This window comes from Podarcis cretensis (genome assembly GCF_951804945.1).
Source record: "Podarcis cretensis genome assembly, chromosome: 4".
In the NCBI taxonomy this organism is placed as follows: domain Eukaryota; kingdom Metazoa; phylum Chordata; class Lepidosauria; order Squamata; family Lacertidae; genus Podarcis; species Podarcis cretensis.
In genome coordinates this window covers 56,364,053-56,377,130 of record NC_137173.1, presented here as the reverse complement: position 1 = coordinate 56,377,130, position 13,078 = coordinate 56,364,053, and the positions used below count along the sequence as shown (strand labels likewise).

The following is a 13,078-nucleotide window of genomic DNA, read 5'->3' as shown; positions in this document are numbered from 1 at the left end:
ACACGCTCCACGCGGCTCGTGAAAGGGAGCGCTGAGCAGAGCCTGGGATGCATACAGGCTCTGCTCAGTGCTCCCTTTAAATATTTTTTTTCTTGCATTCCCCCTCTAAAAACTAGGTGTGCCTTATGGTCAGGTACGTCTTATGGGGTGAAAAATACAGTACTTTGCCTTAATGTCTTGGCTAAGGAGGAGTTTCTAAACCCAAGGCCACATAACTGAAATACCTAAAGCTGTGTTCCTGAGCGCATTAACGCCAAAGTAAATGGCATTAATTTTATTAATTAATTATTAATTTTTTATCCCACCCTTCATCTGAAGATCACAGGGCAGTTTGCAATATAAAAACACAAAAAATACAGGCTAAAATAACAAACAAAAGCAATAACCTTCTGGCATTTTAGTGCCTATGCTAATCTAGAGCCTAAGTAGGAGATGCGACTGAGTGTGAAAACAGTTTGATTCTTTTGGTCATATTTGCAATGTTAACTTTATTTCCCACATTCCTTAATGGAGTCAATGTTCTGGAGACACAGGGTGCAGGGACAGAGTCGCTGTTTATTTGCCTTATCCCACCTTTCTTCTAAGTTGGAATTTCAGGAGGCTTACAACATTTTAAAATGTCAGTTATAAAATACAGAATAATAAAAACAAACTAGTTAAAAACAATAATTAAAATACATTACAACATATTTAAACCAACAATTAAAATATAAATTGTTCTGACAGCAGCCCAGTTTACAAAGGCCTGCCTGAATAGGAAAGTCGGCAGAAAGATTACAAAGATTTAGACAGGAGAGGGGTCCATTCAGGTGCAGGATTGACTGCGAGGAATACCAGTCTGAGGAAGGCATCTGGATATAAGAATGGAGAACATCTATAGAACATCTGGATATGAGAATGTGAAGCACTGTCTGTTTTAGAAAGGGCTACTATATAGGAAGTATTGTAGGTACAGTGATACCTCGGGTTAGGAACTTAATTTGTTCTGGAGGTCCGTTCTTAACCTGAAACTGTTCTTAACCTGAAGCACAACTTTAGCTAATGGGGCCTCCCACTGCCGCCGCGCGATTTCTGTTCTCATCCTGAGGTAAAGTTCTTAACCCGAGGTACTATTTCTGGCTTAGCGGAATCTGTAACCTGAAGCATCTGTAACCTGAAGTGTCTGTAACGCGAGGTACCACTGCATTGGGCAAATGTCCAGGAAAATCTGAACATACGGCAGCTCGTGTTGGCAGTGCCGTTTTTGCCAATCTCAACAACTTTGCCAAAAATAAAAAGCTCAACAACTTTTCTGATTGAAATATGGCAACCCTAGTATTTCTTATCTGAGGGTTTTCATTTAACTGAAAATTAATATGCCAGGTTAATCAACTGACCTTAATTTGCAGATTAGCTTCCCCAGCAACGCGCAACCTGAATGTCATCTTCTATTCCCTGCTGCGTGGCCTAGTTTTGAGACGACTGACCCTTTCTTTTGCTCTCATTATGAAGCTGTCCATTCAGAGCGTGAGGTCAATTGTAGGGAGCTGCCATCAAAAGCATCTGATTTACTCAGGATGAAACTGGAGGAGGGTAGACCAAAGCTTCAGAGGCATCATAACATTTGTTCCCTTGGTATCAATGAGGAAAATATGCACAATAAAGGGAAGTGCCACCATTTGTCATTGTTTCCTTTAGCTATTTTAGTTTATTTAGTTTATTTCAGTTTACTTTTACCTCAGGTGTGTTAAATGAGTATGGATCCCCAAACATCTAAGAGATGCCTGAGGGCAGGGAATGTAATGAAGGCTGTACAAAAAAAAAACATCATTCAATATTAAACAGAAAGGTGGGGGGGGGGGAGTAAAACCGCACTGGCAAAGGTGTGCATTGCATATTGTATGCTATTGTGGCTTCAGGCTGCCAGAATCTTTTGTTCAAAGGTAGCATCTAAAAAAGACTCCTGTAGCAAAAGCAGAATCATGGAGTACGCACAACCTTTTCATTAATTTGCTGCTAACTCCTTGGCTCTCGGATGTCCCTTCCACTTAAAACAGCAACAGCTCTTTGCAGAAAGACACAGGGATGCCAGCAGGACTTTCTGCACCCATTACATGTATGTGGATTGGGCCTTCCACCTACATTCAGTGTTCCATCACTAGGTGCATATGGGCCTTTTCCCATTAATTGCCACTGAACCCTTCATAAATATGCTTCAATGGAAATGAAACAGATCATAATTTTTTGTTCTGGTACAGGAGCAACATTTACCCTAAGTGAGCCAGAATTGCCTACTTAATTTCATTTCTGTTGTCATATCCAGCTCATTACCTCTCATCCGAATTCTCTTTTTTCCTTAACACTCCCTTGCTTGTTTCACACTCGTAGACGCTTCAGCCTCTCATCAGATGACAACTGAGTTTGTCAGCAAGGCTAGAATTTGTGTGCTTATGCTTGACTCTGAAATGTTAGTCTTCAGTAAATAGCATAATTTCTCTGTTCGGTTACTCTCTTCATTGCTTGGTATAAGAACTCAAGAAGACCCCTGATGGTTCAGGCCAATGGCCCACCTAGTCTAGCATCCTGTTCGTGATTGCTGTTGTTTTGCCAAAATTTGCAGTCATCTTTCTTCTGCTCCTTTGGACAACACTTCCATTTTCTGAAAGAAGACTCCTTACCTCTGCTAGCTTCCTTGACTGCCTGTTAACCTTGCTGGCATACTCTTGGCCTTGGTGGCACTTTTCCCGATCTGCAGTATACATTCTAGCTGAGCTTCTGTTACTGAGGTTTTGAGCTTCATGTTGACAAAAATGCTTTGCTATACCAGCATTTCTGAGGTTATGAATATTATGTGATACATTATGTTCTGTAGCAAAAGTGACGAGCTTAGAATGTTGACCCACCTATTTCTTTTTTTACCAGCTCCTGATGGACCACCTCAAGATGTTCAACTTGAGCCCATATCTTCACAAAGCATCAGGGTAACCTGGAAGGTAAGTCAGTAGCATACAATGGGAAAGGGAAAATAGGCTGTGCTGGGATGTATGTCATGATATTACTGAGGTATGAGCCTGCAAAAATGAGATGCATAGCTTGGTGAATTTATACACACAATGCTTGTGGCTAAATTTTCAAAAATTACTTTGCAGCTGAATGTAATTGTGTGCCAAATTAAATTTGCATGCAATTATATGTTCCTGTGATTGTGCCTTTTTGAACATCATATTATCAGAAATACAGCTGCAGTGCAGGGGGAAAGTTTGTAACTGAATTTTTTAGGATACTTCTTGCGTTGAGTTTTTCTGCAAACTATAGTGAAAATCAAATTGTCCCATGAGGCAACATTTTTAGAGACATGGCACTGAAGCTCTGCACTATAATGCTCTTTATGAGCCAGATTTTCAGTTCTTGTTTGAGGCGGGTAGGCTATAAGTACAGCAAGCCTCTACTGCTTGTAGCTGTTATACCCTAGGCAATGGGTTTATTAATGATCCTTGAACTAGATACTTGCCCATCATTGTGTTGCTTGGCATGCCAATGAAACAGGGGAAGGTGGGTGTAATGACACAGATTTTTTATTTTTTAAAAAAAACCCTGTTTCCCAAGGCTTCATAAAAAAAGCCTACGCTTCATTCATTGTCATTGCAAGGGCAAACTAGATTTATTGTATTGCAGCTGCAAAGATATAGCACTGTTTAGTATTGTGATGCTCTTGGTTGTTGTGCTCTCCCTGCTCACCTTCCACAGAGAATTTGATTAACTTGTTCAGGGTAAAACGTACAGTCCCTGGTCCTAAAAACGCCTCTGTGACGGGTGTATTTCAGAGGCATGTGGGGCTCAGTAATGGGGAAACAGCCCCAAATTGTTGCAACTGGGGGCTGAGATAGCATAATACCTTTTTTTTTTTTGCCCAAAGAATGATGGATGGCCCCGCCCCCTTTTATATGACAAACTGGTACCCACACTTTTGGATGGGGAGACTTGAAATCTGCTCTGTCAGGTCAAGGACAATGAGACTGTCATTTAACATGGGTCATACACGATCCTAAAACAAACATTAACAAACATAATAATAATAATAATAATAATAATAATAATAATAATAAATTTTATTTATATCCCGCCCTCCCCAGCCGAAGCTGGGCTCAGGGCAGCTAACAACAATCAAAATAATCCAACGATTCTAAAAACATTTCATTATAAAAATTAATTAAAATCAAATTTATGGCAAACAATAAGCAAAATTCTGTGCAGATTGCCAGAGGAGGGGGGTCAGGCTGCGCCCTGACCAAAGGCCAGGTGGAACAGCTCTGTTTTGCAGGCCCTGCGGAAAGATGTCAAGTCCCGCAGGGCCCTGGTCTCTTGTGACAGAGCATTCCACCAGGTTGGAGCCGCAGCCGAAAAAAGCCCTGGCTCTAGTTGAGGCTAGCCTAACCTCTCTGTGGCCTGGGATCTTCAAGATGTTTTTATTTGCAGACTGTAAGTTCCTCTGTGGGACATACCAGGAGAGGCGGTCCCATAGGTACGAGGGTCCTAGGCCGTATAGGGCTTTAAAGGTTAAAACCAGCACCTTAAACCTGATCCTGTACTCCACTGGGAGCCAGTGCAGCTGGTATAGTACCAGATGAATGTGATCTCGCAGCGAAGACCCCATAAGGAGTCTCGCCGCGGCATTCTGCACCCGCTGGAGTTTCTGGGTCAGTCTCAAGGGTAGCCCCACGTAGAGCGAGTTACAATAATCCAGTCTGGAGGTGACCGTCGCGTGAATCACAGTGGCTAGGTCAGGGCAAGAGAGATAAGCAGCCAACTGCTTAGCTTGGTGGAGATGAAAAAATGCTGCCTTTGTTATAGCTGTAATCTGCGCCTCCATAGAGAGGGAGGTATCGAAGATTACACCCAAACTCTTAACGGACGGTGCTGGCACTAATTGCACCCCCGCAAGAGATGGGAGTTGCCCCCTCAATCCCATATCGCAGACATATAAAATTTATATTAAAAGGCAAGACTTGTAGTGAAGAGGGGTGGATCCACCTGTCACTTTTCAGATGACAAAACTAGGTTTTCTGTTCTACTTGCATGCCTGAAGTTAAGTTTTATATCCACTGCTACTAGCATCAGTTGCAGAACCCTAGCGTCACATCCTTCATTTAAACCTTGAGCGAACCAAGCATTTGGCCTTGATTTTTAGCTGCATGGTCTTTGGGAGTGGAGATTTCTCTCAGCTTCTAACTTAACATGATGATGTTCAGCATTATGTTCAAAGTGCGTACTACTCATACCTTCTTTAGGCTCCAAAGAAACACCTGCAAAATGGAATTATTCGTGGATACCAGATTGGTTATCGAGAATACAGTGCAGGGGGGAATTTCCAGTTCAACATCATCAGTATTGATACCACCGGAGACAGCGAAGTTTATACTTTAGATAACCTGAAAAAATTCACTCAATATGGCATGGTCGTACAGGCATGCAATCGAGCAGGAATCGGACCATCTTCTCAGGAAATTATCACAACCACTCTTGAAGATGGTAAGTAGTAAGCAAGCATGCAAAAGTCGCATATTCCTCTTCTCCCAGGTCTTTGGCTAATTAAACAATCTATGGCCTTTTAAACTGAACAGGGTATTGTTTTTGTTTGTTATTATGGTATGTATTTTTGTACTTTTATATTGTAAACTGCCCTGTGAGGAAGAGTGATATACAAATTTAATAAGTAATAAAATAATATATTAATGTGGTTGATCCTGCATGGTATTATCAGTTGATGCTTTATATTTTTAGAAAATGTATTCGCTTTAATGCCAGTTTATGTGTTGTAACCTGACATGAGCTATAAAGAAAGGTTAATATTAAAATGGAGGCCTCGTTGCCTTGGGAGTTGGCAAATTTCTTTAAGGCAGCCTTCTCTAACCCAATGTCCTCCAGATGTTTTGAACTACAGCTCTTATGAACCCTGACCATTGGCTATGCTGGCTGCAGCACACACAACTTTCTGGCATACAGCCTCATATAATGTTGTTCAGAGCACAGCTATAAAATCTGAAATTAGCTGACTTCCCTAATACATGACACTTTCTAAGAATGATGTGTGGTGTATTTCAAAGTAAAGCAACAACAGAGTGCCCTCTTGTGGTAAAAGGAGATTATTCAGTCAGCTAAGTAAATAGTTTAAAACCATGCACTCATATGACTGGGTTCTCAGTTGTTTTAAATAGTCAGAAGACTTTTAAAATAATTACCAAGTAATAACATGTGAGATGAGGTTCCTGGGTATGGTAATTAAATAATAAGAAGGTTTTAAATTTATGAATGCTTCCTTCAATAAAGCTTTATGGAATTATGATGCCCTTCATGGATGAATATTTGTTTTTCAGCTTACTGCTGAGAGATTCTCGGCAATATTTTTAGTGATGCTCTGCCAAGTCTTTGTGTCTTGCCTGAATGAGAAATTACTCTATGTAGTGAAAGATTTACAGATATGAGCGATGTTCCAGCTGAGACAATCTACATACAGCTGAGATTGCCTATTGCTGACTTAAAAGACCCCAAGCTCTCATGGATTGTATTATCCCACTGTTAGTGATGGGAGGCCCATACATGCAATATCTTTGCTATGGGCATTGCATAGAAAATCATTCTTAGCTCTCTTTTCTTGTTAATTAGATATCTCTTAATTTATTTTTTTAAAGAAAGTTCAGACATTATTGATACTCTCCATCTATTTATAAATTTATTTATAAATTGGCCATCATTTTGTTTAAATACTAAGCATGGCCACAATCTGGCACTATTGTTATGTGTGCAAAAAGGCTGAGCACAAATGGCCTCCCCAAACCCTCCACCCTGTTTGCAAGTGGTGGAAAGGTGGGGGGGAGGGGAGAGTCTTAATATTTTCTAAGTGATGGTACGAGTGTGGGGGCTTTATCAGAAAATGTCTTGGCTAACTCTCTTTGGATAAATGTTGGTTCAGTTAATACTGAATGAAACTATGTTGTTAGTTCAGACTAGTATTAAGGAAACAGTTTGCTCTTTTAGAGTATACATGTGTTCTGCCATATTGGTAAGAGTGGCTCGATAGAGGTAGCAGTGGCTGAGGAGTGATAATGATCTGTGACCCATGCTGACAGCAGTTCTTTGCAGTTCCTTTATGGAAAATGCACAGAGTACCTTCATGGTAATAACTGGAGGCTCTTAGGTCAAATTTCCACCATAATCCATACTTCCAACTCATCTGCATTAAGAATATAAGAAGAGAGCCCTGCTGGATCACACCAGATGCCTCTGGAAAAAAACACCAACTGGACATGAGCGCAACAGCACTCTCCCCATTTGTGATTTCTAGCAACTTAATTTCAGAGGCACACCATCTACAACTCTAGAGGTAGAACATAGCCATCATAGTTAGGAATCAGTCAAAGCCTTATCCACCAGGAATATGTCTAGTCTCCTGTTAAAGCCATACAAGTTTTGCATTGTTTTACAAAGCTATTCTTGTAAATATTCTTCCCAGTGTTCTTTTCTGCTTAAAACACATCAAAGGAACACAATATTGTGCATATTGGGGTTGTTTTTTAAAGTAATCATTCCCCAAAAATCTGTCATAATTAAAAGTTAAACTGTCTAATTTCAGTTCCCAGTTCCCCACCAGAAAACGTCCAAGCAATTGCTACATCACCAGAAACCATCTCTATTACCTGGTCTACACTAGCCAAAGATGCTCTCAATGGAATTCTACAGGGATTTAGGGTGATATACTGGGCTAATCTTTTGGATGGAGGTAAGTACTCTTGCTTGTCAAGCTTAGAACTTTCCCAGCAGCATATAATACTTTTTCAGGATGAGGTTATTCCACAACCGCAATTTATATTTTTAGTATGCCATGAGTCCACTCTGTCCTGTGTTCTACTCCTCTTCAATTCAGTTACCTAAGATAATTTCTAAACAGAATTCTGGAATAGAGGACCACACCATTTGCTGCAGCTTTGAGCTGCTGATGTTGACATACTTATTGATAAAACACTGCAGCAGCAACAAAAAATAGTAGTCTAGATGTGATGGTATAAACAATTGTAGTAATATACTTTTTGTGCAGTGTTTTGTTGATGCATACATGTCTTCCTGTGGATTGGTAAACACTGTAGTGAAAGAATCTTAATACAGCCATACATACAATCACATCAGTGGAGAATCAGTGATAAATCCTAATACATCATTTCTACTCCAGAAAAAGATCAGGTAATCTGCCACATGCTCACAGTATCAGTATTTTGTTGATTACTAAAACTCACCTGTTTATGCAGCCTTCCTGGGAATATGATATTTCAATATCAGTTTCTGTTGAACCTAGAAATGACAAGGGTTTTTTAAATGTATATTTTAGTGGATTGTTTTAAGTCATTCTGAAATACACTGCCTTTGCCATCTCTAGTTTAAGGGTAGTAAAAAAAAAATTCAGTAACATAAATAAATGTAATGTAATACTTGTCTAGATAACTTATTGATCTTACTCAATAAATCTTTCTATAATCCTTTTCATATGATGCCCATGTTTCATTTGCTTAGCTTCCTACACTGCCATTATGGAGTTTTAAAAATCAGTAAAATATAATGCAATTTCATAATATTATTTAATCCTGATTTTTAAATTTTTTTTAGAAAACATGCCTATGGTCAAAAATAGCACTTTATTAATTTCAAAGTGTATTTACAGGTCTGTTTTTCTCTGTAAGACATTTCCATATTTGCTATTAAATGCACAGTATGGGCATTTAGCATGTTTATTTAATAATCACAGCCAACTTTATTCCTGCCATAGTTTCATATTTTAATCCAACAATTTCTTTCATAGGCTCACCACAGTATAATGACCGCTCGATGCGAATAGAATAATGCTGTCACTAACTCAATTTAATTTTCTGCTCCATAGAGCTGGGAGAAATTAAAAATGTTACCACTACGCAGCCCTCATTAGAGCTTGATGGTTTGGAAAAGTACACCAACTATAGCATCCAGGTGCTGGCATTCACACGAGCTGGAGACGGGGTCAGGAGTGAGCAAATTTTTACACGCACAAAAGAAGATGGTAAGAAGCGAAACATTCTTGGTAGCCATTGGAAAATGGAAGAGTTAATGGAAATTGCCCAGGTTTTCATAGCACTTCATACATGCATAGGAAACTATAACTGAAGTGGCACCTATTGATGGACAAGTAGGCATTCCTTTTGAGTAGATCCTCTACAACATCCTGGGGTCTTTCTTAGGGGAGATTGGCCCTTAGAGGCAAGATCAGGATAGAGTAGAGTGAAGTCACTGGATCCAAGAACAATGCACACGGTAGATTTTGTTGTACAAAGAGTGTCATCAGAATGTAGAAACCCTACAGGAGCAGAGTTGTGTTGCCACAGTCCTCAAAAGCACTACATCTCCCATTATCCCTTGGGATGTTAACATCCCTTTCATGATGTTAGCCAGGCTGTGCACATGTTAATACAGTGAGGTCCCCCCCCCCCCGCAGTTTATTTTTTAGGAGGGGGGAAATCAGATAATTTGCCTATTAATCTGAATATAGTTTTGGTAAGCTCACCCAGATGGACGCGGGTGGTGCTGTGGGTTAAACCTAAACCTAAAGTCCAAGACGCTAGGACTTGCTGATCAGAAGGTTGGCGGTTCAAATCCCTGCGATGGGGTGAGCTCCCATTGCTCGGTCCCTGCTCCTGCCAACCTAGCAGTTCGAAAGCACATCAAAGTGCAAGTAGATAAATAGGTACCGCTCCGGCGGGAAGGTAAACAGCGTTTCCATGTGCTGCTCTGGTTCGCCAGAAACGGCTTAGTCATGCTGGCCACATGACCCGGAAGCTGTATGCCGGCTCCCTTGGCCAATAAAGCGAGATGAGCGCCGCAACCCAGAGTCGGACACGACTGGACCTAATGGTCAGGGGTCCCTTTACCTTTTAAGCTCACCCAGATCTATTTTTACAGACTTAAAATAGCTTGGTAAGATAGCTCATTGTGGAAGAAGAAGAAAGTTGGCCACACATTATATTGTACAGCATCCCTAGATCCTGTTTTTAAAATGTTGGTCACTGTATTTTTCTCCTTACTGACAATCTGGCACAGCTTGGCTGCTTGGCCCATCTGCATTGGTTTCATTAAATCTATCCTGTGCTCTGCAGGCACCTTTTGGCACATTTCAGCCTGCTCATTGGCGTTCTCTGCCTGCAGCACATTCTGATCTCATGGATATGGGCTAAATTGTCATGGTGGTTTGGAAATGGAATATATTCTCTCTCTCTCTCTCTCTCTCTCTCTCTCTCTCTCTCTCTCTCCATGTGTGTGGAATTGACAAACTCTGGATGTATTCCAGTTCTGCATTATATGTGCATTGCCTGTGAACATCCATCTTGGATTAACTTCACAGTTAATTTTTGGCATCAGTGGAATATTTTCCTTAGAAAATGCAGGGCAGACTACATCCTATCAGGGGACTTTACTCACTTTCCTTCTGAGCAACTTATCACAGAGCATTTCAGCATGTGCTTTTTATTCAAATGAGGCTTATATAGAGAAGGCATAAATGTGCAGGGGAGGGGGTGCAGGCGATGGAGGGGGCACAAAATTAGCTAAAAATATGTCCATAAATATAAATATCAATTATTGCCTTGTAAGAAATGGTTTTTAATAGAGGGTGAATTGAATGGGTATAAAGGGGAGGGGGTTGGAGGAGAGGCGGAAAGAAGAGCTAATTTGTTCATGGCTAGGGGGTGCAATCTGGACGGTTCTGCCAGGGGTGAAAGATCACCTAGCTATGGCTCTGGGGGGGAGGGGACCCACAATTTTCCCCTAATACAAAAAAGGGTAAGCCCAATAAGTAAGGGAAAGAGTCCAAAAGCTATGCATGTTTGCATTTGTATTTCTTATCTTGCTCAGTACTTGATTTTAGACACCAGGGGTCAAGCATGAATTTATGTAAAAGAAACAGTTCTGACTATGAATACAAAATGAGGGTTCTTTTTAAAGTTTGCATTATTTAGTTCTTTCTCTGCAGAAGCCTGCAAGGGGAAAAAATATTGTTTCTGTCCAAGATGTTCATGGCACATTAAAAATTGCAGCAGAAATTTCTGGCTGTGTTTTTTATATTTTAAAAAAATGGGATTCATTTATCCCCCTTTGGTTGGAGTTCCTTCTAAACTATAAATGAAGTTACTTATTAACCAAGTGCCTTTCCACCTGAGGATTTATTTCACTGATCATTAAAATTTAAATAGACACACTCATTTTCTCTCCACACTCTAGGCTTAAATTGCATTTTCACAGGCTGTTGTATTTGATGGCATGGGGGTTGAATGATTGCATTCATTAGAAATGATGCATTATAAAATCTTAATTAAAACAATGAATCTGTGTTCCTTAATAGACAGACTCATGGAGCCAGATCCATACCTGGTGAAAACCAGTGCAATCTAGTAAATGGCACCAATTTACACCTGTTTGAATCTTAGTTCCTTTGAATTAGTTCCTTCAGGCTTTTCTTCCTATGTAAGGGTGCTCAGGTCACCATAGGCTGTGTATATGCTGCATCTGGCTGCTCTTTGCATCTACCATAAGTGTGTATCCCATAGGAAAGTCCCACCAGAACTCCATTGCATAGATAGAGTCCCAGCTTTCTATTTGCTTCCTTGAACTTCTTGGATGCACTGCGGACGATGAGTGTGCAGAGCTGCACCCAGCACAGGAGACAACCATAGTTTGCTATGTAAACTAGGGTTACCAGATGTCCCCGGTTCCTGGGGACAGTCCCCAGATTTGCAAATCTGTCCCCGGGAAATGTGGCAGCAGCAGCCTCAGCAGCCTGGAGCCAGCCTGGTAGCGCAGTTGGCTCTGGCTAGCTTCAGGAGCTGCTCGCTGCCGCCGCCACTGCCGAGAGGGAACAAGGGATATCCGGCGGTACAGATCTCCTGCCCCCTTCCTCCTTTGTTTTGACAGATCGGGGGAGGCTCAGGAGTCATGGGCGGACGGGCAGCCAGTTTTTGCCCAGTTTTTTAAAAACTCAGATAAGACGCATATCCCCCCAAATCTGAGGGATTTGAATTGCGGTGTACATAGAGGGAGCTTATTGTGTATAGTGTTTACTTAATTGAAGTAAAATTGGTTTTATATGGGTGTTTTAACTTGGAACTGTTTAAATTGTATTGTTTATGGATAAATTTTGATGTATTGTTTTCGATATGGGCCAATGGCCGTAATAAATCAAACTAACTAACTAACTAACTAACTTAAAAACTCAGAGCTTCGCAGGGTGCAAAAGAAGGGCTTTGCACCTTTATATAATATGCATGTGTGCTTGGGCCCAGGGTCTTTTGCCTCACCCTCTCCACTACTGACTCCCTATTGCTGCTCAGCTTCAAAAAAAAAAAAAAAAAAAAAAGTGTCCTGGATTCATTGAAAAAAATCTGGTAACCATAATGTAAACTAGTACAAAATATAGCCTGTCAACTGGGACTAGGCAAAGGAAGCACAGATTGATGGTGCTAAAACAACAACACTGGCTCCTTCCAGACTTGAAAGTGCTTAATAGAAACCTACATGGGTAGCAGCGTGGGTACCTGAAGTGTCACTTATTCCAATAGGAGCCTGCTTAGACATTCAGGTTAGTCTTCTCCTGGGTGCCCACACCATCTGAGGTGAGATGGCTAGCAACTGGAGAGAAGGGCTTCTCGGTTGTGGAGTCCCGCTTAAGTAAGGAATGCTCTCTCCTAGGAAGTTTACATGGATGTTGACTTTGATGTCTTTCTGGTGGTAGGCAAAGACCTGATATTTATTTCCCAGGCTCTTAAGTCTTAGCCTGTGATCGGCTGTTTTAATTGCTGCTTTTATCCTGCAGCTGATTTATTAGTGTTCAGAGATATAGATATAGATATAGATATAGATATAGATATAGATATAGATATAGATATAGATATAGATATAGATATAGATATAGATATAGATATAGATAGTGTATGTTTAAAAAATAAACTTGAACTCATTAGTTGTGCATGCATGTGGGGATGTGAGAGAGGTGGGAAAAAACTTTCCAAACACACAACCACAGCTAGTTTAG

At 40.6% G+C, this 13,078-nt stretch overlaps 1 protein-coding gene across 1 annotated transcript in view; it reads left to right on the top strand.

The window, feature by feature from the left end:
• The window catches only part of DSCAM (DS cell adhesion molecule), a 331,349-nt gene that overhangs the window by 245,931 nt on the left and 72,340 nt on the right, over positions 1-13,078 (top strand). Inside the window, exons 16-19 of the mRNA XM_079974881.1 lie at positions 2,902-2,972; positions 5,268-5,508; positions 7,610-7,756; positions 8,906-9,061. Of these exons, the coding sequence (XP_079831007.1) occupies positions 2,902-2,972; positions 5,268-5,508; positions 7,610-7,756; positions 8,906-9,061 (615 nt within the window). The remainder of the gene's footprint in view (positions 1-2,901; positions 2,973-5,267; positions 5,509-7,609; positions 7,757-8,905; positions 9,062-13,078) is intronic.